This window comes from Microcebus murinus, chromosome 13 (assembly GCF_040939455.1).
Source record: "Microcebus murinus isolate Inina chromosome 13, M.murinus_Inina_mat1.0, whole genome shotgun sequence".
In the NCBI taxonomy this organism is placed as follows: Eukaryota; Metazoa; Chordata; class Mammalia; order Primates; family Cheirogaleidae; genus Microcebus; species Microcebus murinus.
This window is the reverse complement of record NC_134116.1, coordinates 64,560,185-64,583,750: the sequence shown is the minus strand read 5'-3', so window position 1 is coordinate 64,583,750 and position 23,566 is coordinate 64,560,185. Positions and strand designations below refer to the sequence as shown.

Genomic DNA, 23,566 nt, shown 5'->3' with positions numbered 1-23,566 from the left:
TAAAGAAAGAAGAATTAGAGAAAACATCCCGATAGCGGTCAACAGCTGAGTGGGATCAGTTTGAGGAGTTGGATACATTCAGGTAGGCTTTGAGGTAGAGGCAGAATCTCCAGGTAAGACCACCTTGTGGGCAACTAAAAGTGTATGACTATAGATCAGGTTGGAATTCAGGAAAAGCCACTTCAGTTCTCCTAGTCTCAGTTTTTTTTTCTTTATTTGTAAAATTGAGATTAATAATGCCAATTTAGCCTATCTCAAAAGATAGCCAAGTAGAGTAAATGAGATAACGGAGAATAAAGTTCTCTGCATATTGTAAGATGAAAATATGAGACATCAAAAGGCATATCTGGAGGCAGAGGCGGAGAGGCAGGGGCAGAGTCTTTAGGGGCTGAGGTGAGGGAAGATGGGGAGAGGTGTGCGGGCAGAGGCGGGGGTCCAGGGGACAGGGTCACGGTAGGATGAAGATAAAATCACGCTGGATTCAGAAGGGCTGAGCAGTCAGCAAACAAAAAGCCAGGAGGCCCCAGGGCCAAGAAAGCAGAGGAGTGGAGGTTTCAAAGGCGTGAGGATCGGATTCTACAGAGTGACCAAGGAGGAAGTTTGAGAAGAGACCAGTGGACCAACCAGGCTGAGGCCCAGAACAGACGACCTTATCTTAGGTCTGTAGGAGTAGAGGAGGGTCTCATCTTGGGTGACGGGGTGGGAGAGGGCAGCCAGATTGCTGCAGATTAGGAAGAGGAGGGGGAGGGGGAGAAATGGCAGCAGGGAGCCCACTGATCTGGGGTGTTAGGTGTAAAAAAAACCAAAAAAAAAAAAAAAAAACCAGCAAGGAGAAATGGGGCAGAGTTTCAGTAGGTCACAGAGTTGGCTGAGGAGAGAAGGACAGTAACACTTGGTCGACCACCTGCTATGCAGAACCAACATGTGCTTTCATTTGAATCTCAAAACAATCCTAAGGGCCCAGCTCCCGTGGTGGAGATAAGGAAGCTAAGTGAGCAGAGCTTACACAGCTAGAAAGTGGGGGTGGGGGTGGGGGATGGGAGTAGGGGATGGGGGATGGGGGTGGGGAGTGTCGGGTGGGGGATGAGGGTGCGGGATGGGGTGGGGGATGGGGAATGGGGTGGGGGATGGGGAATGGGGTGGGGGGTGGAGGTGGGAGTCCAGCAGCACTCCTGATTTCCAGTGAGCGTCCTTCTGGCGACACCGCGGCGCTGGTGTGTGATGTTTGAAGGGAGAGGAGAGAGGAGCAGGGAAGAGACTGAAGTCACCTGAGGGAGACAGGCTGAGAACTGGCATCAAGGTGACCCAGGGAGAAGGCACAGATCTTCCTTCCCTGACTCAAAACCTCCCTCCAGCAGCAAACCCTTGGCAGTGGTCGCAGAGCTCAGGAGCGCCCTGTCCCTCTGCTGTAGTCACTTGCTCAGCTGCTCCTGTCTCAGCTTCCTGCCCTGGGCCTTCCACTGACAACCTTCTTGTTGCCCAATGCCCTGGTACCTTTTGTCCCCATCAGCTCCCTCTTGGCCTCCTTGGCATTGCGCTTTCTCAGCTGTCTTTCCTGCCTCCTGCTCTCTCTGCCTGTCCCCTGATTGTTGATGCTCCCTGTGGCTCCATCCTGACTCTGTCCCTTGCTCTGTCCCTCACCCCTTCGGGAAATCTCCCCTCCTCTGGTCCTGAAACCATCAGAACACCCGGCGCTGATGGCCCCGCAGGCTCAGGCTCACCCAGCTCCCCCGCCCAGCTCCCTATGGCAACGGGGCAGTTCCCTCTCCCTGTTTCATAAATGCCTCACATTCAAAAGAGCCCCAATGCTTCTCCTCATTTCTTCCCCAAAACCACAGCTTCCTCCTGTGCCTCTTTTATTAATGAAAGGCACCACTCCCCTCCCCAAATCCTGAGAGAGTGCATGACGGCCCTGTTCCCTGACCTCCCACGCCCAGGCTCCCACAGTTCGGTTGGTCTCACCCTTTTATATCTCTCCGTCCCACCCGGTCCTGTCCCCCCACTCTGACCCGGATTATCATGAGAGCATTCCCATCCCGCTGTCTGCACTCAGATTTGCTGCCCCCAAAGTGTCCTCCACCTGCGCCAGGATCAGCAAGTCTGCTCCTCTCCTTGTGGGGGCTCCCACTGCCCACAGGATGGAACCCCGGCCCCTTAGTGTGCACAGAAGGCCTCTCACACCACGCTCTGCCAGCCCGTCCTCCTCCGCACGCTTCACCCGGAAGACTGTCCTGGGTTACCCTCACTTCCCCAAACGTGCCATGTGCCCCCAGCCCGGGGCCTTCATGCATCCTGTTCCCCTGTCTGGGATCCCTGACTCTCCTCAGTCAACTTCTCTCCTTAGAACCTTAAAAAGCACCCCATTAATCCAGGCTGGCTGCGGCCCCTCCCACGAGTTCCCCTGCACTGTTTACGTCTCCCTCTGACAGAGCTCTGTCCTGGTCACTTGTCTGGCTCGGCCACCACCCTGGAGGCTCCTTTACATCATGGGTTGTGTTTTCTTCGGTGTCCGAGGAAACTGGCGCTGTTGTGATTGAGAGCTGACAGCTGGCTCAAGCCCCATCCCCCACTAACGAGCGAACTTGGGCTCGCAAGCTATTCCATGTCTCTGCACTTTGGTCTTCTCATCTATAAAATGATCGGATCCCAGCACCTGGAGCTGTTGGCGAGAGCACGGCGGGCTATCTGAGGATTGACACATGAGGAGCTCGCAGAGCGCCTGGCTCAGAGTAACGCAGCCGATTCCCTGTTGCCCCTTGTTGGATGAAGGGGCGGCTGCAGCTTGAGACGGGTGGGCTGCCAGGAGAAATGCACTTCCCCAGCACCCTTGGGTGGGTTCGGCCAAGACAGGGTGGCTTGAAGTGAAGAGCAATGGGGATGGCAGATGTAATCAGACGACCAAGGGCCCCGATGGCAATTTACCGGAAGGGTTTTCAGTGTGGAAGTGACAGGTCCTAGGGATGGTGGCCAAACAAGTGGCTCCAAATGCCACCTAGTCACAAGCAGAGAAGGTGCCCGTGTGGCAGGTCTATCAGTTCTCCCCTTTGGCCAGGTTAGGTGCTGCTGCCCTCTGCCCTAGGGCTGCTCTGCCCCAAATCTCATCATTAGTTCTTTGTGATGATGATGCAAACTGCACCAGCCTCTATCTTTGAAAGATTATTTGCTCTTTAGTAATTTACTACAGCGTCAGGGCAACTGGCTGTCTACCTGCATGTTGCTTGCTGCTGTCCCCAGTGTGTCTGAGTCAATGTGTCCCAGTGCCTCAGCCTTCGGGTCCTGTGAGCAGGACACAGGTCTGCACCCAAGACCTGAAGGTGGCACACGCCTGAGCCCGTGGTGGGTGTTGATGGCGGCGTGCAGGGAGTGAGGGGAGGGCTCAGTGCCAATGTCTAATGATCCCATGAGAATGTATCAAAGATATTTTTTTCTAAGTATGAATAAAAATAACTTCTGTGAGGTTTTGAACAATTGCATCTTTGCTATGATGGTGCAAACATTCTAAGTATCAACAGAAGCCATTCATCCTCGTCAGATTTTAACTGGTCACACATGTGTTTGGTTTATTTCCTGACTCAAATATGGAATCTCCATCTGCTGCTGCCGCTGCTCCCTGTTCCTTCTTTGTTGTTTAATTACCAGTAAAGCTGCAGGAGTCGAAGTCTTAATTCCTTTCTTTGTTCGGAGCCCCTTCCAGTGCAGTAAGCTCTGCACACGCTCACTCCTCTCCCATTAAGGCCGTGAAAATTACACTGTCAAATTATTTCCCAGTTTCCCTTGAATTTCTCTCTTTATACATTTCTCAGCTTCCTGTCACGTACTTAATTGGTTTGGCTGAATTTTACAGTCATCTAGCAGGCGATTTTTTTTCTTTCCTTTCCTTTTTTTTCTGTCTCCTCCTTCCTCTCCCCACCCCCTTTTTACAGTCTACTGAAAGGGGTTGCAGCATGGTGTGGTTGAATGATTTATATGGGCAGGAAAGAACAACCAAAATATTTTAAAGGTTTCTCAGGAGAAAACGTTGAACTTAATGGAATTTTAAATCCGGGCTGGTCCTGCATTTTGCTGGGGGCTTTTAGCTACACGAGGTTTCTAGGAAGGGTGTTTGTGTATTTTCTTTCTTTCGCTTTCCAAAAATAAGATGTTTTTGGTATCAAAGCCCCCCGCTTCTGCAGTTATCTTCTCCCTACATCTGGGCTGCTTGACAACCATCGACCACTTCCACTGTGCCTGCCCCCAGCCAGCCTCCTGTGGGGCCTTGAACCCACCCAAGCTTCAGGCAAAGGAACTGAAGCAACTGTGGGACTCAGCATTACCTTGGTGTTGATCTGATCTTGCATTTGTGCTCTGATTCTAAAATTGGGCCTCTCCCTTGTTCCTGAGATTCAGTTTCCAGCTCATTAGGGGAAATAGACCCCAGTCTTGGCATCCACAGTCTGCGTCTCGGTGCCTAAGGCTTTGTCTAGCTCCCAGGCTGTCTGGGACTCAGGGCCTGCCTGCACTGGCCAGGCCCCCTCCCAGGTCCAAAGTCCTCTCCTTGCACCGTGGCCTGGCAGTAAGGGCCTTGCTGCATGCAGACTGACTTCCCCACTGAATTCTGCCTTCCTCCCCAGTTGCTCAAGGAGTCTTTGTTGCTGGAGACTGTTGTTGGTCTGCCTGCTCCCCTTGAATCCTTGGTAGACCACCATCTTTTTTGATGACCTCTTGTTTGTGGTCATGCCTGCTGGATTCTGCCTCCTGCCTGTGATAAGGGACTTTCCTCCAGCATCTGTAGCTGACAGTGTCCCTGAAGGCCACACCCCAGCAAGGGATCAGTTCAGGGCTGGGTCCCAGCCTCCCCAGGCTGCCCTTCTCACTGCAATTCACAGTTTCCTGTTGGTCCTGAGATGGAACAAGTGGTAGCCTTCATAGTCAAATAGTTTAAGGACTTGATTGCTTTCAAGTCTATTTCTACTTTTTCAGGCCCTTCTCTGGTCTCCTAGATACAAGCTTTCCCTAAGATTCTAACAGAATCTTGGCCCCAACGTCAGGTTCTTTAAGACTGAAGTGGTTCTACATGGCCGTGTGGATGGCTAGGACTCTGTCCTTTCCAATAAAAGGCCGCTTGTAATGGAACATTTCCATGAAAATACCTCTGGCTGGTGCCATACCAGTCTCCATCCCCCTGCCTTGTCTCATAGTCCCTTTAGCTCTGTGTATTAACTCCAGTTCTAGTGTCCTGCCCATCCAGAGCTGACACATACTTGTGACATTAATCCAACTCCACATTTGTTTGATTGACTTGGCTTGTGCAGGCCACCTGTGCCCCCTCTTGCCTTTTGTCTGAGTACCTCTGTGTTTGCACTTAGTCCTTCTGTCCTGGCCCTGCCAATGGATAGAAATTTTAGTTCACTAGAAGAGTGAGAGGAGACACTATCTCCAAGCTTCTCATTTTGCTGTATTCCCAATCCTAAGCCCGGCTCACAGACATCCAGCTTCTATGTGACTGTTTCCTGCACTGTATCTGCAGCTGTGGCCTGTCTCTCGAGCTCTAGAGTACGTGGTCCTAGTTGCAACAGATAGCCTCACCATCCTCCTTAAAATCTAAGCTGGGAACCTCAGACCTGCTGTTGAGATAGGTCAAAAGGACAGAGCCATTATCTATGTAATCAGAACCAAAGCTGCAGGGTCATCTCAGACATAGAATTGAACCCTTAGCTCTGCAGATGAGAAATTTCATCCTATCAGTTGTGAAGAAATCAACTTATGCTCACAAAACTCACAGGGGACTAATTGTTAACCTAAAATTCTGATTTATAATTTATAGTGGGAATTACAATGAAGGATTCTACTTTCACTTCATCGCATTCTTCCAGTTCACAATCCATGGTCCATTTTTCTAGAGAGACTTCACTGAGCAGATGGGTTGTCAGAGGGCTCCCTGGAAGGGATGAATGGGTTCAGAGCAAAGGGGTGGGGTAGTCTTGAGAGTTTTTCATTAGAAACATGTCAGAACAATCTGAGAGTAACCAGGGTTTCCGTAGAGTGTGCCTTTCTAGCAAGCACCAAGAGGAGTCTACTTTTTACACCTCATGAGTGTAAGAGTTTATGCCATCGACTCATCCCTGGTGGCCAGTGGGATGGCAGATGTTGAAGTTGAGTCATTCCTACATTCATTCATGAAGATGGAGCCCCTAGGGAGTGTTTACCCAGTGCCAACTACCCTGCGGAGCACATGTTCTCTTTCTGCTTCTCATGTAATCCTTACATAGATATTACCTATTTCTGTTGTAGTCCAATTATGTCCCCCAAAGCAATATGCCCAAGTCCTAACCTCAGGTACCTGTGAATGTGACTTTATTTGCAAGGTGGGTCTTTGCAGATGTATTGTTAAGATGAGGTCCTACTGGATAATGTAGGCCCTAAGCCCACTATGACTGGTCTCCTTATAAGACAAGGAGAAGACACAGAAAAGGTGATATAAAGACATAGAGGGAAAATGCCATGTGATGACAGAATCAAGAGATTGAAATGATGCATCTACAAGCTAAGGATTGCTGGTAACTACCAGAGGCTAGAAGAGGCAGGGGAGGATTCTTTTCCAGAGCCATCAAAGGAAGCATGGCCCTGCTGACAACTCAGTTTCAGAATTCTAGATTCCGGAACTCTGAGAGAATAAATTTCTGTTGTTTTAAGTCGCCTAGTTTGTGGGACTTTGTTAAAGTAGCCCTAAGAAACCAGTACAAGCTCCATTTTACAAATGAAGTAAGGGGTGCTCAGAGATGCTAGTTTACCCGACACTAAATGCTTAGAGTTCCCAACTCCAAGGGCTTGGCCCCCACACTGCCTAGTCCCCTGCTGGCTGGTCTGAACCATTAGGTAGAGATTCGCTTTCTCTTCTGTCAAACTCATATTCCAGACAGATTGTATAATCACGCCAGCATTTCCCCAAGTAAGATTGAGTAGAACATTACTTCTATGAGATGTTAGACTGTGTTAATATGCAGAAAAGCTTTCAGGGTCAAAAGAAGGGCAAGAAATTGTGTATAAATCTGGCTTTTTCCCCCTGCAGGATGCCATAGAGCCTTAAATGCATTATGACCCTCCAAGACAGGGATATTAGAGCTTGCTGTCTTTCTCAGGCTGATTTGACCACAGGAGCCTTTGTACAGAGCATCTCATGGGATTCATGTTTTGTGGAAGATACCGTGGGAAGATATCCTTAATCGTGGGGAAGATTAAAGGGAAAAAAAAAGCCCCATCATTTATGAGCCAGTCATAATTTTGAGTTACATCTTCACGTGGGTCTCTGAAGGAAAATTGAAAAGCATCTTTGCTGCATCAGAGCTACGTCTACAAACCATCATCTCTTTGGGTAGGTTAAAGTAACTAACCAGACCTCTTTTACCAGACCTCTTTTATTCTTCAGATCATTATGTGATTTCTTGGGGTCAATGTCTTCTTGTCAAAGGCCATTAGGAACATGCCTGTAGATGAACAAAGTTGGCTTTATGGACTCCTTGTATCCAGGGAAAATGCGCAGCACTAGAAGGTGGGGTGTCTCAGGAAGAAGATGTTAGTAAGGAACTGTAGAATTTGTGCTTGTGTTAGGTAATTTGAGGAAACAGGACTCTGCAGTTCTTTCTTATAACAGCCCCTGAAAACAGGGACCCAATTTATCACACCCAGGCAATGAAAACTTGTCTCCCCAAACCTACCTGTTCTTTTCTAGACATCAGGAAGCTTTCCTCCATAGCCGTGGGTTGTTTTGTAGTATTTATGCAGGTGGAGCAAGCAGTGTTTACTCTAGCATAAATTTCTCTTTCACTAGCTAAGAAGAAATTAGGTGCTACGTGATTATCCATGACAACTCTGCCCAATGAATTTAAATTTAAACCTAGGCTTCCAGAGCAGAAGCTGTATGATTTATGACTTTTGCCAGGGTCTGAGACAAATTTTGGATGATCCTTTCTGGTTGCATTATCCCAGCTGTGGTAGACGTTGCTTGTATAGTGTGATAGTTCATTTTAGGTGTCAACTAGACTGGCTTGAGGAATACCTGGAGAACAGGTAAAGCATTGCTTTTGCGAGTGTCTGTGAGGGTGTTTACAGAGGAGATTATCGTGTGAGTCCGTGAACTGAGTGGGGAAGATCCACCCTCAATGTGAGCGGGCAACATTGGCTGTTGGCTGGGGGCCCAAATAAATAGAAGGGGAGAGAAAAGGATTTGCTCTCTCTCTACTGAAACTGGGACACTCTCTTCCTCCTGCCCTTAATTCCAAGCTCTCTAGCCTTAGGATTCCAGGATTTATACCAGCGCCAGCAGATTCTCAGCCTGAGAATCTTCAGCCTCGGACTGAGAATTACGCCATCAGCTTTTCTGGTTCCAAGACCTTTGAACTTGGACTGAGCCACACTGCCAGCATCCCAGGGGCTCCAGCTTGCAGTTGGCCTGTCGTGGGACTTCTCTGCTTCCATAATTGCATAAGCCAATTCCTCTAATAAATTGCCTCTCATATATCTCTGTGTATCTGTCTATTTGTGTGTCAGTTTATCTATCTATCTATCTATCTGTCTATCTATAATATCCTATTGGTTCTGCCTTTGTGCAGAACCCTGACTAACACACGCAGCATGCAACACAGGAAGTCAGTTCTCCCTCTGAGAGTTGCTTCAAGATGCCTGTACTTGCCTCATTTGGAGGTTTCCCTGTTTTCCTTTTAGGGAAACATGATTCACTGGAGGGGTGGTAGTTTTAAGCATTTGAAATTCCTCAACAATTTTCCTGAATGCACAGGATGAGTTAGTGTGTGGCAAGTGGGTGTAGGGCTGATGTCCGCATGAGAGGCGTTGTTGTCGTGGAGCAGACAGTATTGGCACTGGCAATTTAAGAATCATTGATCACAACAGGAATGAACCTTCTTTGAAAAATTTGGTGTGCGTGTGTCACTGGAGGTGGGAAGGTGCCTTCCGTGGAGTCAAACAGGTCCTGCAAAGCAGACTGGAGTGTCCCTGAAGGAAATGAGGTAACTACTTTTATCCAGGATATGCTCAATCTTTGTTCCCACTCCTGAAGGGTTAGGTTTCACCAGTAGGGTTGTAAGGGCCTCATCAGAAGTGTTTTGTTGATGTGCAATCCATGTACAGTTTTTTTAAGACTGACATTTGGAATTCATTATGCCAGGGAAACAAATATCAGAAGGGATATATGGAAGAAAATTTAACTTTTGAAGTGTTTTTATTAATAAAAAATAGTTATCAGCAATCAGTTAAATTACGTACAGTAGCTATAGTCTGAGAGCAACACAGCAGGGAGTTTTGTTTATTTCTTAAGTGGGCAGAAGACCGACACCGGTCAAAAATAACCATATGAAGACTAGGGAGGTCCTATTAATTAGTAGAGGTGGCCAAAGTAGAATAACAGACAAGATGGGTGGCAGAGTTAAGGGGAGAAAAGGAGTGTTAAAGAATCAGCAAACTGAATTTGTTCTGCTGTGTGAAAGTTGTTTGTGTCTGTAGTCAGTCACCAGTTTGTTCCACTGTTTTGGGCAGAAGCTGTCCACTTCTGTAACTCTTCTGGTGAATTTCTGAGGTCTCCGAAAGGAATGGACTTCCAGTAGTTGGGGAATAAATATATGTATGTTATTTTAGTTGAGAAACATGAATCCAAGGTTCACGTGAAGACTCCAAGATTAAGATTGGAGTGTTCTGCTGTGTCCATTGTTAACAGAACCCAACAAGGTCCTTCCCTTCAAGTTTCTAGAAGAGTTTCTCTCTGATATCTTTTGCAGAAAACCAAATATCTAGGTTTCAGGCCACACCGAGGCTGCTTATGTCGATGTTTTGGAAATGCAACTTGCACACAGTAGTTACATTTGATTGTGATGGGATATTATCATGGACTGGAAGTAATTCCCAAATGCATGAGGTAGCCTCTTATGAACTCAGAAGGAGTTAATTTGTGAGTCCTAGGGAAGATGGATCTTACTTGCAAACAAGATGGAGCACTTTGGCCATTGGACTTTTGAGGGTTTTAGAATTCCTTCAGTTCTCATTACTTTTACTGATGTTTGTGGACAGTAAAGTTTCTAAGCAAAGGTAGAACCTTACAGTTCTTTAATAATTGTAACAGTGAAATGTGTGACTCTGTTATTGGAGAGACCAGTTGGGATTTCCAAATTGGTAATATAGAATTAAGCAGGGTTTTTTTTCCCTACCATTACAGACATAGCTATCCAGCAAAGAAAAGCCTTATCACACTCTGTGAATAGACAATTTCTGGGACAAATTCATAGACCTTTCAGAAAATGTTCAAAGGGGCATTGAGGCATTGGTTGTCCATGTTCTACCTTTATAGTCTGCTAGGACTGCATTGATGCAGTTAAGGCATGTATTGGAACATAGGCAATATTCTTAAAATTTCCCCAGCAATGTTGGTTTAATATCATTACCAGTTTATCTCTGCTATTGTAGAAATATTATGAAGCAGTTTTGCTAGATTCTGCTTTTATTATAGCTCTCTCCTTAGGCAATAGCAAAGTATCTCAAGGTTCTTTAATTCACTGTCTATTTTATAGGGGTTTGTGTAGTGTCAAGAAATCTCTTTATTGCTAAAACATTTTGAATTCATGTACTAATCCAAAATCATATTCTTTATATCAACATATAAGTATTCTTTAATCTTTTGTTAGTGGGCAGGTCTAAGTAAGGGCAATGAATTTAGCCATCTGAACTTATTATTTCTAGGAAAAGCTTTTATTTCAAGGGTAAATTCTAATCAGTGATAGCATAGTCTACTTGGAAATTTTTAGTTTTTCTCTTTTTGGATGAACCAACAATAAGCAAAATTAAATTAGGGATATCCAAGGGACACTCTAGAAGGCACATGCAAGGGGAAGAGGTAACCAATCATGGGCTTCTTTTTCTATAGACAGATGAGGGAAGACAGGGAGCTGGGTTTACAGTGTTACTGTGATGTATGGTGACATTGTGGTGTGGCTGCTAAATCTAATGAAAGACTAAAATAAACAATAAAGCTCTGATGATTCCCACATAATTGAGCCTGAACTATTTGTTCAGCCTTTTCATGACAAAAAGGAAAAGTATGTTTGTTTGTGAATCTAGAATCCTGGAAAAAAATCTTTTGATACACAGTTTTTATAGTACTTTGTGTTTAAACGTGAACATGCTTCTTTTAACTCAAAAAACGTATGTAATCCTTGAAAATTTTAAAACTTAATGTGGAAAAAAATCAACAACTTTTTAATTGATCAGCTTTTTATTACTAAGTTTGGTAAAAAAAAGAAAGAACTCTTGTAATCATTTTAAATTAATTAAAACTCAAAGGATATTTAGAAATGTAATTATTTCCATTGTCCTTCTATTCATAGATGAAGAAACAAATCTTGTGTTACCCAATGGACATTGTAGTAAACTTAAAGATAATTTAGGCACAAAAGACATATTAATAGCTTGATTATTCTTAATTTGGGGCCTGAATTTGAGAAAGGAAAATAAAAAATAATTGTTCAAGCAGACAAGATATAAGTCATAAATGTCTAGAGTCAAGAAATAATTATAGGCAACACTGTAAAAATACACAACAATTAACAATAGTTATTAAGAACTTAACTTTTTTTTCGAGCAAGGAATCTTTTTTTTTTTTTTTTTTTTGAGACAGAGTCTCACTTTGTTGTCCAGGCTAGAGTGAGTGCCGTGGCGTCAGCCTAGCTCACAGCAACCTCAAACTCCTGGGCTCAAGCGATCCTCCTGCCTCAGCCTCCCGAGTAGCTGGGACTACAGGCATGCGCCACCATGCCCAGCTAATTTTTTTATATATATATCAGTTGGCCAATTAATTTCTTTCTATTTATAGTAGAGACGGGGTCTCACTCTTGCTCAGGCTGGTTTTGAACTCCTGACCTTGAGCAATCCGCCCGCCTTGGCCTCCCAAGAGCTAGGATTACAGGCGTGAGCCACAGCGCCCGGCCCCGAGCAAGGAATCTTTTAAAAAATTATTTAAAAGTGTCAGAAACACTGAAGGTTAACAGAATATTTTATTGACAAAAAGAAATCTTTACTAATATGGGCATAAAATAACTTAATTATTTTATTTTAAAAAGATCTGAATTCTAATTTTACTCTTTTATGCACATTATTCATGTAACATTTCTACAGTAAAGAATTTATTAATATGCCTTAACAAGTATGCATTTAGGCATACACAGATTTGTAAGTATACAAATAGATAATACATTTAAAATATTTAACTATAGCTTTAAAATTAAATCTATGAAATAAAATAATGTGTATATCATATCAAATTTATACTCTAAATAAACATTTTAACTTTCCTAATAAATGGGAAACCATATTTATTATACTGCATAAATACTTGTATTTCTCTGTATTAGCTACTTATATTAATTATCATCTTTAACCAAGGTAATCAATCTTCCTTTTCTTTAGGCACAAAAGAAAGAAGAGAGAAAAATCAAAATTATTTAAATGTTTTTCTGTCTACTAGCATTTATTTCATACGATTTAAACAATTTTGATGTATAAGTAAATGATATCAAAGGCATTTGCATATGTTGTTAATCTATTGTCATTTTTAAGAAATAAAGTTAAAATTTTAATTTAATGATCAGTGTTTGTATCTGTTTCTTATTTAGAAATAGTCTAGACAGCCAAAAATTATCTATTAATTAACTAATCATTTGTCTATGGTCTTAAAGTTACTTAAGGATCAGGAAATTGCAATTTTAATTAGCACATTAAATCCTTATGATTTGTAGCATTGTAAAAATTGCATACCATTAAACCTTTAAAAAGGCATCCATTATTTTTAATATTCATATAACATCATATGTATAATTTTAAATTTTAAAAAGTCATGGAAATACTAGAATCTTGTTTAACTCATACAACCAATGTAGAAAATTTAGTTTAATTAATAAAAAATTAACTCTAGCCTTTTACAAACCAAAATATTGTTCTGATACTAGTTTTCATATTAAATTAATTTTTGAAGACTGTAAATCATGCCAAAACTTTAAGTCTTCTTTTAACTTGAAGATAATGCCTTTTCTTCTTTTTTGTAATTATAATAAAGTCTATAATGCAAATATACTTTAAGTGTCCACAAAAAGAAACACAGTTTAATAACTTTTTCTTTCTTTCTTTCAGACATTTTGACGGTTTATCTGGACTAGTTATTCCTAGAATGTGCACATGAAAGTGAATGATTTATTTGATAAGGTAATCATTAATTTCCAAAGGGTGGGGAAAAGAGAGGAAGAAGAATGACAAAAAAAAAAAAAGAGAGAGAGAGAGAAAGTCATGTTTCAGATGAATATGAAATTAACACTGAAAAAGACTAATTGTATTCTTTCTGAAAAGAGAGGGAAGAAGGTTATATGTAGAAAAACAGACTTTGAAATATGACATGAAAAACAGTGATATTAAAATGGGCTTGAACCCTTGGAGATTTTATCAATTAATCTAATTTAAAAGATAGCATTTATTAAAATCCAAGTTATGGGAATAAAGGATGGGCTATCTCCAACTTTAAACAAAAGAATGTCTCTTAGAAAACAGGACAGTCTCCTCTAGGTTTCTTCGCTTTTTGTTCTAAAGTGCTTCTCAAGTAAACAGTCTTGTTTATGTCAAAAGTTCCCCAGCATGGCCATTGGAATTCCAGATTGTCCCTGGTGAAATTGTGCCAGTTGTAGAGATATGCACTCACATTTGCGTGGCAGCGAGGAAACCTGAAAGACACAGGTATCTGGCCTGGAGAATGTGCAGTTTTAGGTTGAGTGGAGCCCAGGAGAGCTGCAGTGGTCTGTAATGATGGCTCTCATCTAACTGGAATGTGGGCAGAGGCCAATTATCTACAATCAGGGCTGAAAAACAAAATAAAGCAGTTCTCAGAGTCACAAAGATAAGACAGAGGAAGTCCTTAAAAGTTTTGAAATGGTGTCCTGAACAAAGTTTGTCCAAAGGATAAAGTTTGTCCAAAAAATGCCAGTCCTTCTGAACTCTCAGTCCCTGAGGGCGGCCAGAGGACAGATTTATGGGGCCTCTGCCTGTCTTTCCTCATAGACAAACAGTAGGACAGATGTTAGAGGCTAGAAAACAATTTTTCCAACTGACCAGACTTGCAAATCTGACAAGATAACTAAAAAGTCTCATAGGGTTTGTTCTTAGGAAAACAAAACGAAGGCACTGCTGAAGGTTCTCGGCAAAACATCAGAGCTCAATTCCGTCTGAACCTCTCTCCAGCCATGGGTGGGTGTCTCAGATGGACACACAGTTACTGAGTCCAGGGTATTTCGCTCAAGTCAGGAAGGACTTCAGATGAATCTTTGTGAAACTTCTTTTCTGTCAATTGTCCCCAGTCCAAGACAGACCAGAAACAACACATCTGTAATTGCACAAATTGACTTCAATATTAATTGCAACAAGGTTGCTGAGTGTCTTCTCCCGTCTTCCCTGGGATCACCTCTGTAGATGTACAGTGTGGGCAGGTTGGGAGGAAGGGTGTGGGTGGGGAAGGAGACCTTGCAAAATCTAAGTGTTTTGGCGAACACAAGAACTATTGAGCAGTTCTTCTGGAAGGAATTTTGCAGCCATCTCAGGGCCATCCTGTTCAAACCATACCTAACCTTTTTTGTTTGTTTAATAAAAAGGATAATTATAGATTTTCATGCAGTTGTAATAAATAATAGAGAGAGCACTCTCTTGTACCCTTTCCTTCAATGGTAACATCTTGCAAGACTATTGTATGTCAGAGCCAGGATATTGACATTGATACAGTTATGATATAGAAATTTCCTAATCTGCCTTTTTATGGCTTTGTACACTTCCCTCCCACTCTCACCACCTTCTTAATCCCTGGCAACTACTTTGTTCTTCATTTCTACAATTTTGTTATTTTAAGGATGTTATATAAATGGAATCATACTGTGTGTAATCTTTTGAGTTTTGTTTTTTTTTTTTTTCCTTCACAGCATAATTCTCTGGAGATTTATTCAAGTTACTATATGTGTCAGTAGTTTACGCCTTTCATTGCTGAGTGGCATTCATGGTGTGTATGTACCATGGTTGGTTTAACCATTGAAGGGTTGTTTCCTGTTTGGGACTATTACAAATAAAGCTGCTATAATCACTCAAGTATAGGTTTTCGTGTGAACATAACTCTTCATGTCCCTGGAATAAATGCCCAGGAGTATAATGACTAGACTGTATGGTACTAGCATGCTTTATTTTTTAGGAAAACTGCCAAACTGTTTTCCAGAATGACTATCATTTTACATTCTTACCAACAATGTATGAGCAATCCAGTTTCTCTGAATTTGCTGTTGTCACTATTTTTTATTTTAGCCATTTTATTGGGTATGTAGTGATATCTCACTGTGGTTTTAATTTGAATTTCCCTAATGGCTAATGATGTTGAACAATTTTTCATGTGCTTGTTTGCCATCTTTATATCCTCTGAAAATGTTTATATCTTTTGCTTATATGTTTATATAAAGAGGATATATATCCTCTGTTTATATTTTTTGGTCATTTTCTAATTAGATTTTTGTTTTACTGTTGAGTTTTGAGAGTTATTTATATATTCTGGATAATCCTTTCTCAGATATGTGGTTTGCAAATACTCTATCCCAGTCTGTGGCTTGTCTTGTCATCCTGTTAACAGGGTCTTTTGCAGATAAAAGGCTTTTTATCTTAATGATGTCTAGTTTATTAATTTTTCCATTAATGGATTATGTTTTTCATGCCAAGTCTAAGAACTATTTGCCTAGTCCTAGATCCCAAAGAGTTTCTGCAATTTTTTTTTTCTAAAAATGTTATAGATCTACATTTTACATTAAGTCCATGCTCCATTTTAGTTGATTTTTATATAAGGAGTGAGATTTAATTTAAGGTTCATTCTTTTGCCTATGCCTACCCAATTGCTCCAATCCTCTGAAAAAATTGTCTTTCCTCCTCTGAGTTGCGTTTGCACCTTTGTCAAAAATCAGTTGGGCATATTTCTGTGGGTCTGTTTCTGGGTTTCTCTTTTGTTCTGTTGATCTATGTGTCTATCCTTCACCCAATACCACACAGTCTTGATTACTGTAGCTGTAAAATAAGTCTTAAAATTGGATGGATTGACTCTTCCCACTTCAATCTTCTCTTTCAAAATGTTATAGCTATTTTATCTAGTTCATTTGCTTTTCCATATAAATTTTGGAATAATCTTGTCTGTACAAAAAAACTCTTGGGAATTGCATTAATCCTGTGTTATAAATTTGGGGAGGATTAACATCTTTATTCTATTGAGGCTTCCATTCTATGAACATGATATATTTCTCCATGTGTTTAAAACTTTAATTTCTATCACCAGCATTTTGTAGTTTTCAGGATGTCTTGTGAGATTTACATTCACATGTTGCATTTTAGTTTTGAATGAGTATAAATGGAATTATATTTTTAATTTCAGTATGTTCACATGTTTATTGCTAGTATATATAAATGTAATTGATTTTTCTATATTCATTTTGTGTTAAAATTCACTTACTAGCTATGGATAAATTAGGGATACATCTGCCATTTCATTTTTTGTTTTCTGTTTGTATCATTTTCTTTTTCCTGCATTGCTGCTGGTGACCTGAACACTTTTTAGAGTTCCATTTTGATTTATTTGCAGTGTTGTTGAGTGTATCTCTTTGTATAGTTTTATAGTGGATTCTCTAGGTATTACATTTTATGTCCATTACTTATCACAGTTTGCTAGCATTATCATTTTACCAGTTTAAGTGAAGTATGGAAACTTTACCTTTCTTTATATCTCTTTATTTTCTGTCATTTATAATGTAATAATCTTAATAATTCCCCTCCCTATGTCCATTTAGCACCACACCATACAGCATTGTAGTTTTTGTTTCAACCATCAAATGAAACAGACTTGAAAAGACAAAGAAAGCCTATTGTATTTGCCCATATTTTTGCTTACCATGTTCTTTCCTATTTTCTAATGTTCTGAGGTTCCTTTTTTATTGATTCCTTTCTGTTTGGAGAGTTTCCTCTAGTCATTCTTTTAAGATAGGTCTGCTGGCAAGAAAATCTTAGTTTTCTGTCATCTGAGAATTTCTTGATTTCTCCTTCATACCTGTAGGGTATTTTTGCTGTATATTGAATCCTAGATTGACACGTGTTTTTTTTTCAGCACTTGAGAAATGTACCATTTCCTTCTGTCCTCAATAATTTCTGATGAGATATCTGTTGTCAAGTAGATGTAGGGTGCAGTGTCACAGGGAGGCACTTGTGTCTAGGCCACAAGTTCCCTAAGTTTGAAGCTTCAGCTTCAACCAAACAAATTAATGGTTATTTTAGACTATAAGTTAGGAAATTTATCATGAAATGTAATGCAGCCTATAGTAAAGACTTAACCAATATTTTTAAACTCAATTTTCAAAGAAAAACTAGTATTTCTCTATATTTCCCATCCAAGTACTAACCAGGCCCAACCCTGCTTAGCTTCCAAGATCAGACAAGATCAGGCTGGTTCAGGGTGGTATGGCTGTAGACGACTTCTCCCCATTTCATCAAAACCTAGAAAGATGGAATCAGTGATAAAGAAGGAAAAATAAAATGCACAAAGTAATTTTTTGTGTCTGTTTCTTTTTAGCTCAGCATAGAGAGAAAACTATGTCCTTGCCTCCACCCATCTCCATATCAGAAATGGAACCAAATGGCACCTTCAGCAACAAGAACTGTACAATTGCAAACTTCAAGAGAGAATTTTACCCAATCGTATACCTGATAATATTTGTCTGGGGATCTTTGGGAAATGGCCTTTCCATATATGTTTTCCTGCAGCCTTCTAAGAAGACCACGTCTGTGAACGTTTTCATGCTAAACCTGGCCATTTCGGATCTCTTGTTCATAAGCACACTTCCCTTCAGGGCTGACTATTACCTCAGAGGCTCTGATTGGATTTTTGGGGACCTGGCCTGCAGGATTATGTCTTATTCCTTGTATGTCAACATGTACAGCAGCATTTACTTCCTGACCGTGTTGAGCGTTGTGCGCTTCCTGGCAACTGTTCACCCTTTTCGGCTTCTCCATATCACCAGCATCAGGAGTGCCTGGGTCCTGTGTGGGATCATATGGATATTCATGATGGCTTCCTCAATAATGCTGCTGAAGAATGGCTCCGAGCGGAAGGGCAATGTCACATTATGTTTAGAGCTGAATCTCAATACAGTTAACAAATTGCAGATCATGAACATGATTGCCCTGGTGGCGGGCTTCCTGCTGCCGTTATTCACGCTCAGCATCTGTTACCTGATGATCATTCGAGTCCTGTTAAAGGTGGAGGTCCCAGAATCAGGGCTGCGGGTTTCTCACAGGAAGGCGCTGACCACCATCATCATCGCCTTGATCATCTTCCTCCTGTGTTTCCTGCCCTATCACACACTAAGGACCCTCCACCTGATCTCGTGGGAAATGGGTAAATGCAAAGAAGCGCTGCATAAAGCTGTAATTGTCGCACTGGCCTTGGCGGCCGCCAACAGCTGCATCAATCCTTTGCTCTATTACTTTGCTGGGGAGAATTTTAAGGACAGACTGAAGGCTGCACTTAGAAAATATTATCCACAGAAGGCAAAGACAAAGTGCAGCTCTTCTGTTTGTCTGTGGTTGAAAAAGGAAACAAGAGTGTAAGGAGTTATTAGGTGATGCCTGTTTTTGTATCCTCCTGTCCACCGTCCACCACGCACAGTCTCCAGTAGCTTTGTATTTACACCATTGCCATCAAGGGTCAATCTCAAGATTTAATTGACCATGACTTTTGTTAATAAGACCTACTTCAAAAATTTTATTAGGTGTATTTTCAGTGATTGAGTCTTTATGAGAGAGAGAGGAGGAAAAGTCCCTACTAGAGTCTTACAGGCTGAACTGTCAGACTGGTGAAAGGAATGCAAAGATGGATCAGATCTCTGGCCCATCAGGTATTCCAAATTCTTAACTTTAAGACAGCCCAACTTCCCCGGCTTCTTCAGTTTCTCTTCCCTCTTCAATCCCCTGAGATACGGCTAACCAACAGAGCTCCTGGAGGCCCCAGAGCAGATGAGAAGCACATCCCAAGAATTCAGGAGAAGACTGTGAAGAAGAAGGCTGCTCTGGAACAAAGCAGAGTCATGGTCCCAAACAAGAACAGTGGGAGAGAGGATGGGAGATGGTTTGAGGCACCAGAGAGCTGTTGATAAGTAGGAGAAAGGAGGAATTTTATTTTGAACTGAGAGAGAGGCCCTAGCACAGTGAAAGCAAAAATGCTTCCTTTTACCTATCTCTTGCCAGCGGAGTAGGAAGGACAGGAAATGTAGGAGGAAGACCTACAGCAGTGCCCTGGGATGGAGGAATTGTGTGTGGAATAGAGGAGAAGGGGCGGTTGGTCATGGACATGTATCTCAATTTTACTTTGAGATTTAGGTTAGAACTGACTTCACCACAGTTCTCACTCTCTCCCATTGAACCATTGAAATGGGAGCCAACATAAAAGATGAGGCTTTTTGGGTTGGGTACTCAAGGAGAAGGTGGCGTGGAAGCCAAGTTGCAAAGGCTTATGTACCCCTGAAATCCTATTAACATTTTAGCAGAATATGAATAGGGGGGTGCTGCCTTCCTTTTGAGGGAATGTAGAAAAACACTAGATACATAGTCTCTCTAGTATTCCTTAATATCCACTGAAACAAGGCTGAGAATACTATCAACCACTACCACCATGACCACTGCACTGCCAAAAGTTAGGTGCCCTCCCAATGCTGGGCAGACTGTTCCAGGCAATTTACACTCATTAATCCCATGTAACATTCACACCAAAGCTCTGAGTTTCCATTTAAAGAGGAAGACATTGGAGCTCAGAGAAATTAAGAAACTTCTTCAAGTTCACACAGCTAGTAAGAGTTTTAAAAACCTCCATGCAAAAGTGTTGTCTGGATGCTCTCCCCACTGTTACCCTTGCAAACCTCCAGGAAGATTGGTTGAAAGTCTGAATAAGAGTCCCTCTCCTCCACTGGGTACCTGCCCCTCCTCACGCTCACAAGAAAACCAAGGTTTTCTCCTTGGGGTTGTTAACCCCAGTCCAGTGGAGAGTGGAGAGGAGATGGTGTTCTGAACCTAGGAAGGGACTAAGTCCTTCTTCATATGAAACAAGAACCCCAGTACCCTTCCCTTATCCATCTAACAAAACGATGACAGACAGACTCATACCCTGTCACAGTAGGACCCTAGATGATCCTCTCATGGGGACACGGCCCCGTCTGAGAAAAAAGGCTGACAGATACACAACTGGAAATCCTCCAACACAAAATCTGGGTGTCTATCCTATTACCCACTAGATAGTGAAGTTCACAATGCAACTAAGCCCTTTTGCTAACAGAGAGCATCTAATCAATTTGTTAGAGTCTCATTCTTAATTATGACCAGCAATCATTTGAAGAAAAGGCCCTAACATGAAAGACACCAACAAATAAATGAGAGGGTAGATACAGTCATTTTCAGCATAAAAGGTCTCAACATTTTTATCACCTTTGACTTTTATTAGAAAGTGACTGGAGGATGTGTTCCCTCAAAATAAGAGAGTAAACCGAAATAGAGGAATACTTGGCAGTTAGGAATCAAGTAATCCAACACAGGAGAAAGGTGAAGATAACTCCCAGGATGTTGGTATGTAGTAGGCTTAGAAAGCAACTCATTTGGGTTGGGGAAGGACTCTCAAAGAACTCTAGGAGGAATGAATGTCTAGGAGAAAAACAAGAAACTAATTGAGAGAGCTCTTCTCTTGGAGAGCTGTGGATGAATTAGTGACAAATACATAGAAAACTATGCAAGTGGGAAGAATACTAGAGGGAAATAAACTGTTGTATAAAAGAGGAAATATAACCATAGTACACTACATGGCTCCGTTGTGAATAATACTGACACAGCAAATAATGTAAATACAGTAGCCTCTACCCTCATTTGCAGTTTCGCTTTCCACAGTTTCAGTTACACATGGCTAACTATGATCCAAAAATATTACATGGAAAATTTCAGAAATAAACTATTCTTAAGTTTTAAATTGCATGCCATTTTTGCATAGTGTGATGAAATCTCATGTCATCCTACTCTGTCCTGCCCAGGATGTGAATCATGCCTTTGTCCAGCATAACCATGCTGTATATACCCACCCATGAGTTATTTAGTAGCTGTCTAGATAAACAGATTGACTGTCATGGTATCACAGTGCTTGCTTTCAAGTCACCCTTATTTTACTTAATAATGGCCCCAAAGCACAAGAGCAGTGATGCTGGCAACTCGGATATGCCAAAGAGAAGCTGTAAAGTACTTCCTTTAAGTGAAAAGATGAAAGTTTTAGACTTAATAAGGAAAGAAAAAAAATCATATACTGAGGTTGCTAAGATCTATAGTAAGAATGAATCTTCTAACTATGAAATTGTGAAAAAGGAAAAAAATTTGTGCTAGTTTTGCTATTGTACTTCAAACTGCAACTGTTCTGGCCACAATGCATGATGTGCTTGATTAAGATGAAAAAGGCATGACATTTGTGGGTGGAATACATGAACAGAATCATGTTCCAATTGATGGCAATTGGGTTCAGTACTGTCTGTGGTTTCAGGAATTAACTGGGGGTCTTGGAACACAGTCTCCTTGGATGGGAGGAGCTACTGTAGGGAAGTACTGTGATATAACTTTTTTTAGGAAATGAGGGGAGAGGATGTGCCTGTTTGTGGGAGAGGCATAAGAAACCTACGTTCCCATGTTCCATCACAGAAAATGCATAATAACTAAAGACGGAAAACAATGAATAGTGGAATAATGTAATTTAGCAATCTGAGGTAAATACCAAAAGAAGAAGGAAAAAGAATGAACAAGGATTACCTTGGGAGAGAAGTCAGGGGCAGGAAGGTAGGGTGGGGGACTTCTCTTTTCAAGAACTGTCTGTCTAACTTGTGAATATGTATTGTTGAAGTAAAATAAAATTTAAGTTAAAATTAAATTTTAAAAATTCAAACTAATTCTGAGTCTTTTTAAAAAATAAAGAAGTTAAGAAAGACCAGCAGAAATGGAAACTGAACACTGATGGGGCATGGAATACAGAAGCGAACGAGGCTTGGATTAGAGTCCTTAACAGAAGCCCACCCAGCCCTGCCATGGGAGGTGAGTCCTCTCTCAGGGTGAGGGGAGTCGTTTCCTGGGATCAAAGGTGGCTTGATATGTCACTTAGGATATTTTTAGTTTCAAGTAACAGTTAACCCATTTCCAAGTGGCTTACATAATAAAGGGATTTCACTATCTCATATAACTGAACTACAGCAAGGGAAGTTGGGCTTCAATCCCTGTTCAACCAGGGCTTCTTGGGATTTCCTCTCCAGGGGGTGGCTTTGCCACCTGGCTGAGTCCCTTCTTGGTAACAAGCTGATTGCAAGCAGCCTGAGGCTACATGCTTCCTTATTTGTTTCTAGGGAAAGAAACAGGGTGTCTCCTACCCAAATAACTCTCCAACCCAAATAACTCTCCTACCCAAATAACCCAAATAACTAGCTCAAGTCCTGGGCTTTCTTTTGATTGGAACTGCTCTGATCATATACCCACCCCCAAAGCAAATCAGGGAAGAAGGGAGGATGCTCAGAATCCACACCTGGAGTAGGAGATGGCGTTAAACCCACTGAATCTCAGCTGGGAGAGGGGTGAGATGGGGCTTGCAGAGGGCACCTATTCCCTGCAGATGAGACAGAGAGAGCTGCCAAACCTGCCAGGCATTTGTGCAGGGTGTGGCCACACCTGAGCAGCAGGTCCAGCAGCTTTGGAGAGTTGGGGGAAAGATGGGCTCAAGGAAGAAGGGAGAAAGCGAAATTATGAATTTCTATTGTGGAGTCATAGAGATGTTCCAATGGACATTAGAAATCTCTATAACCTTTCAAAGGTAAAATAGCCCAGACAAAGCTGGGAGTAAAAGCAACCAAGGTCTCTGGGATGACCAATAGTGGAGGGGTTGTGAGTTATTAGCGTCTCTAAGTCTAGAGGGACGTGGGGACATGGGATGTGTGTGTGTGTGTATGTGTGTGTGTGTGTGTGTGTGTGTGTGTGTGTGAGAGTGAGTGAGAGAGAGAGAGAGACAGACAGACAGACAGACAGACAGACAGACAGACAGACAATGACAGTGACTTACTTTTCCTTTTTCCAGCCTGGGTGAAGCCTCTTCTTTGGTGAAAAATGTTGTCCTTGGGGAAGGAAACAAAATGGAAGTCTTTATTTGCCAAAGCAAAAGCCAAGAGTGTCCTGGCATTTTAGATACAGCTCTTTTTGTGTGAGAAGCTAGGTAGCTGCCCCCAAGCAAACACATACATTGTTCAACTGGGAGAAGGGATTTTTTGTTGTATAAACTTTGGTAGAATTATGATACTGGACCTGTGTTTTTGTTTTTGTTTTTCCAATGGGGACCTAAGAAACAAATGCCATTAGATTTTGTATCTAGGTTAAATGACCAATTCTCTGTTTTAGATTTAATTAAGCTGATTGGCAATTTATTCTCAAG

The 23,566-nt window shown here is 41.8% G+C and overlaps 1 protein-coding gene across 2 annotated transcripts in view; it reads left to right on the top strand.

Moving 5' to 3' along the window:
* CYSLTR2 (cysteinyl leukotriene receptor 2) overlaps positions 1-21,991 on the top strand; it is a 33,622-nt gene extending 11,631 nt beyond the window's left edge. The window contains exons 1-3 of one of the 2 annotated variants that reach the window (XM_012737298.3): positions 8,733-9,002; positions 13,165-13,236; positions 17,654-21,991. In XM_012737298.3, the coding sequence (XP_012592752.2) occupies positions 17,674-18,690 (1,017 nt within the window). In that variant the 5' untranslated portion in view covers positions 8,733-9,002; positions 13,165-13,236; positions 17,654-17,673 and the 3' untranslated portion in view covers positions 18,691-21,991. Of the gene's footprint in view, positions 1-8,732; positions 9,003-13,164; positions 13,237-17,653 lie in introns of those variants that run through there. The other variant, XM_012737295.3, reaches the window with a different exon arrangement.
* The last annotated feature ends 1,575 nt before the right edge of the window (positions 21,992-23,566 follow it).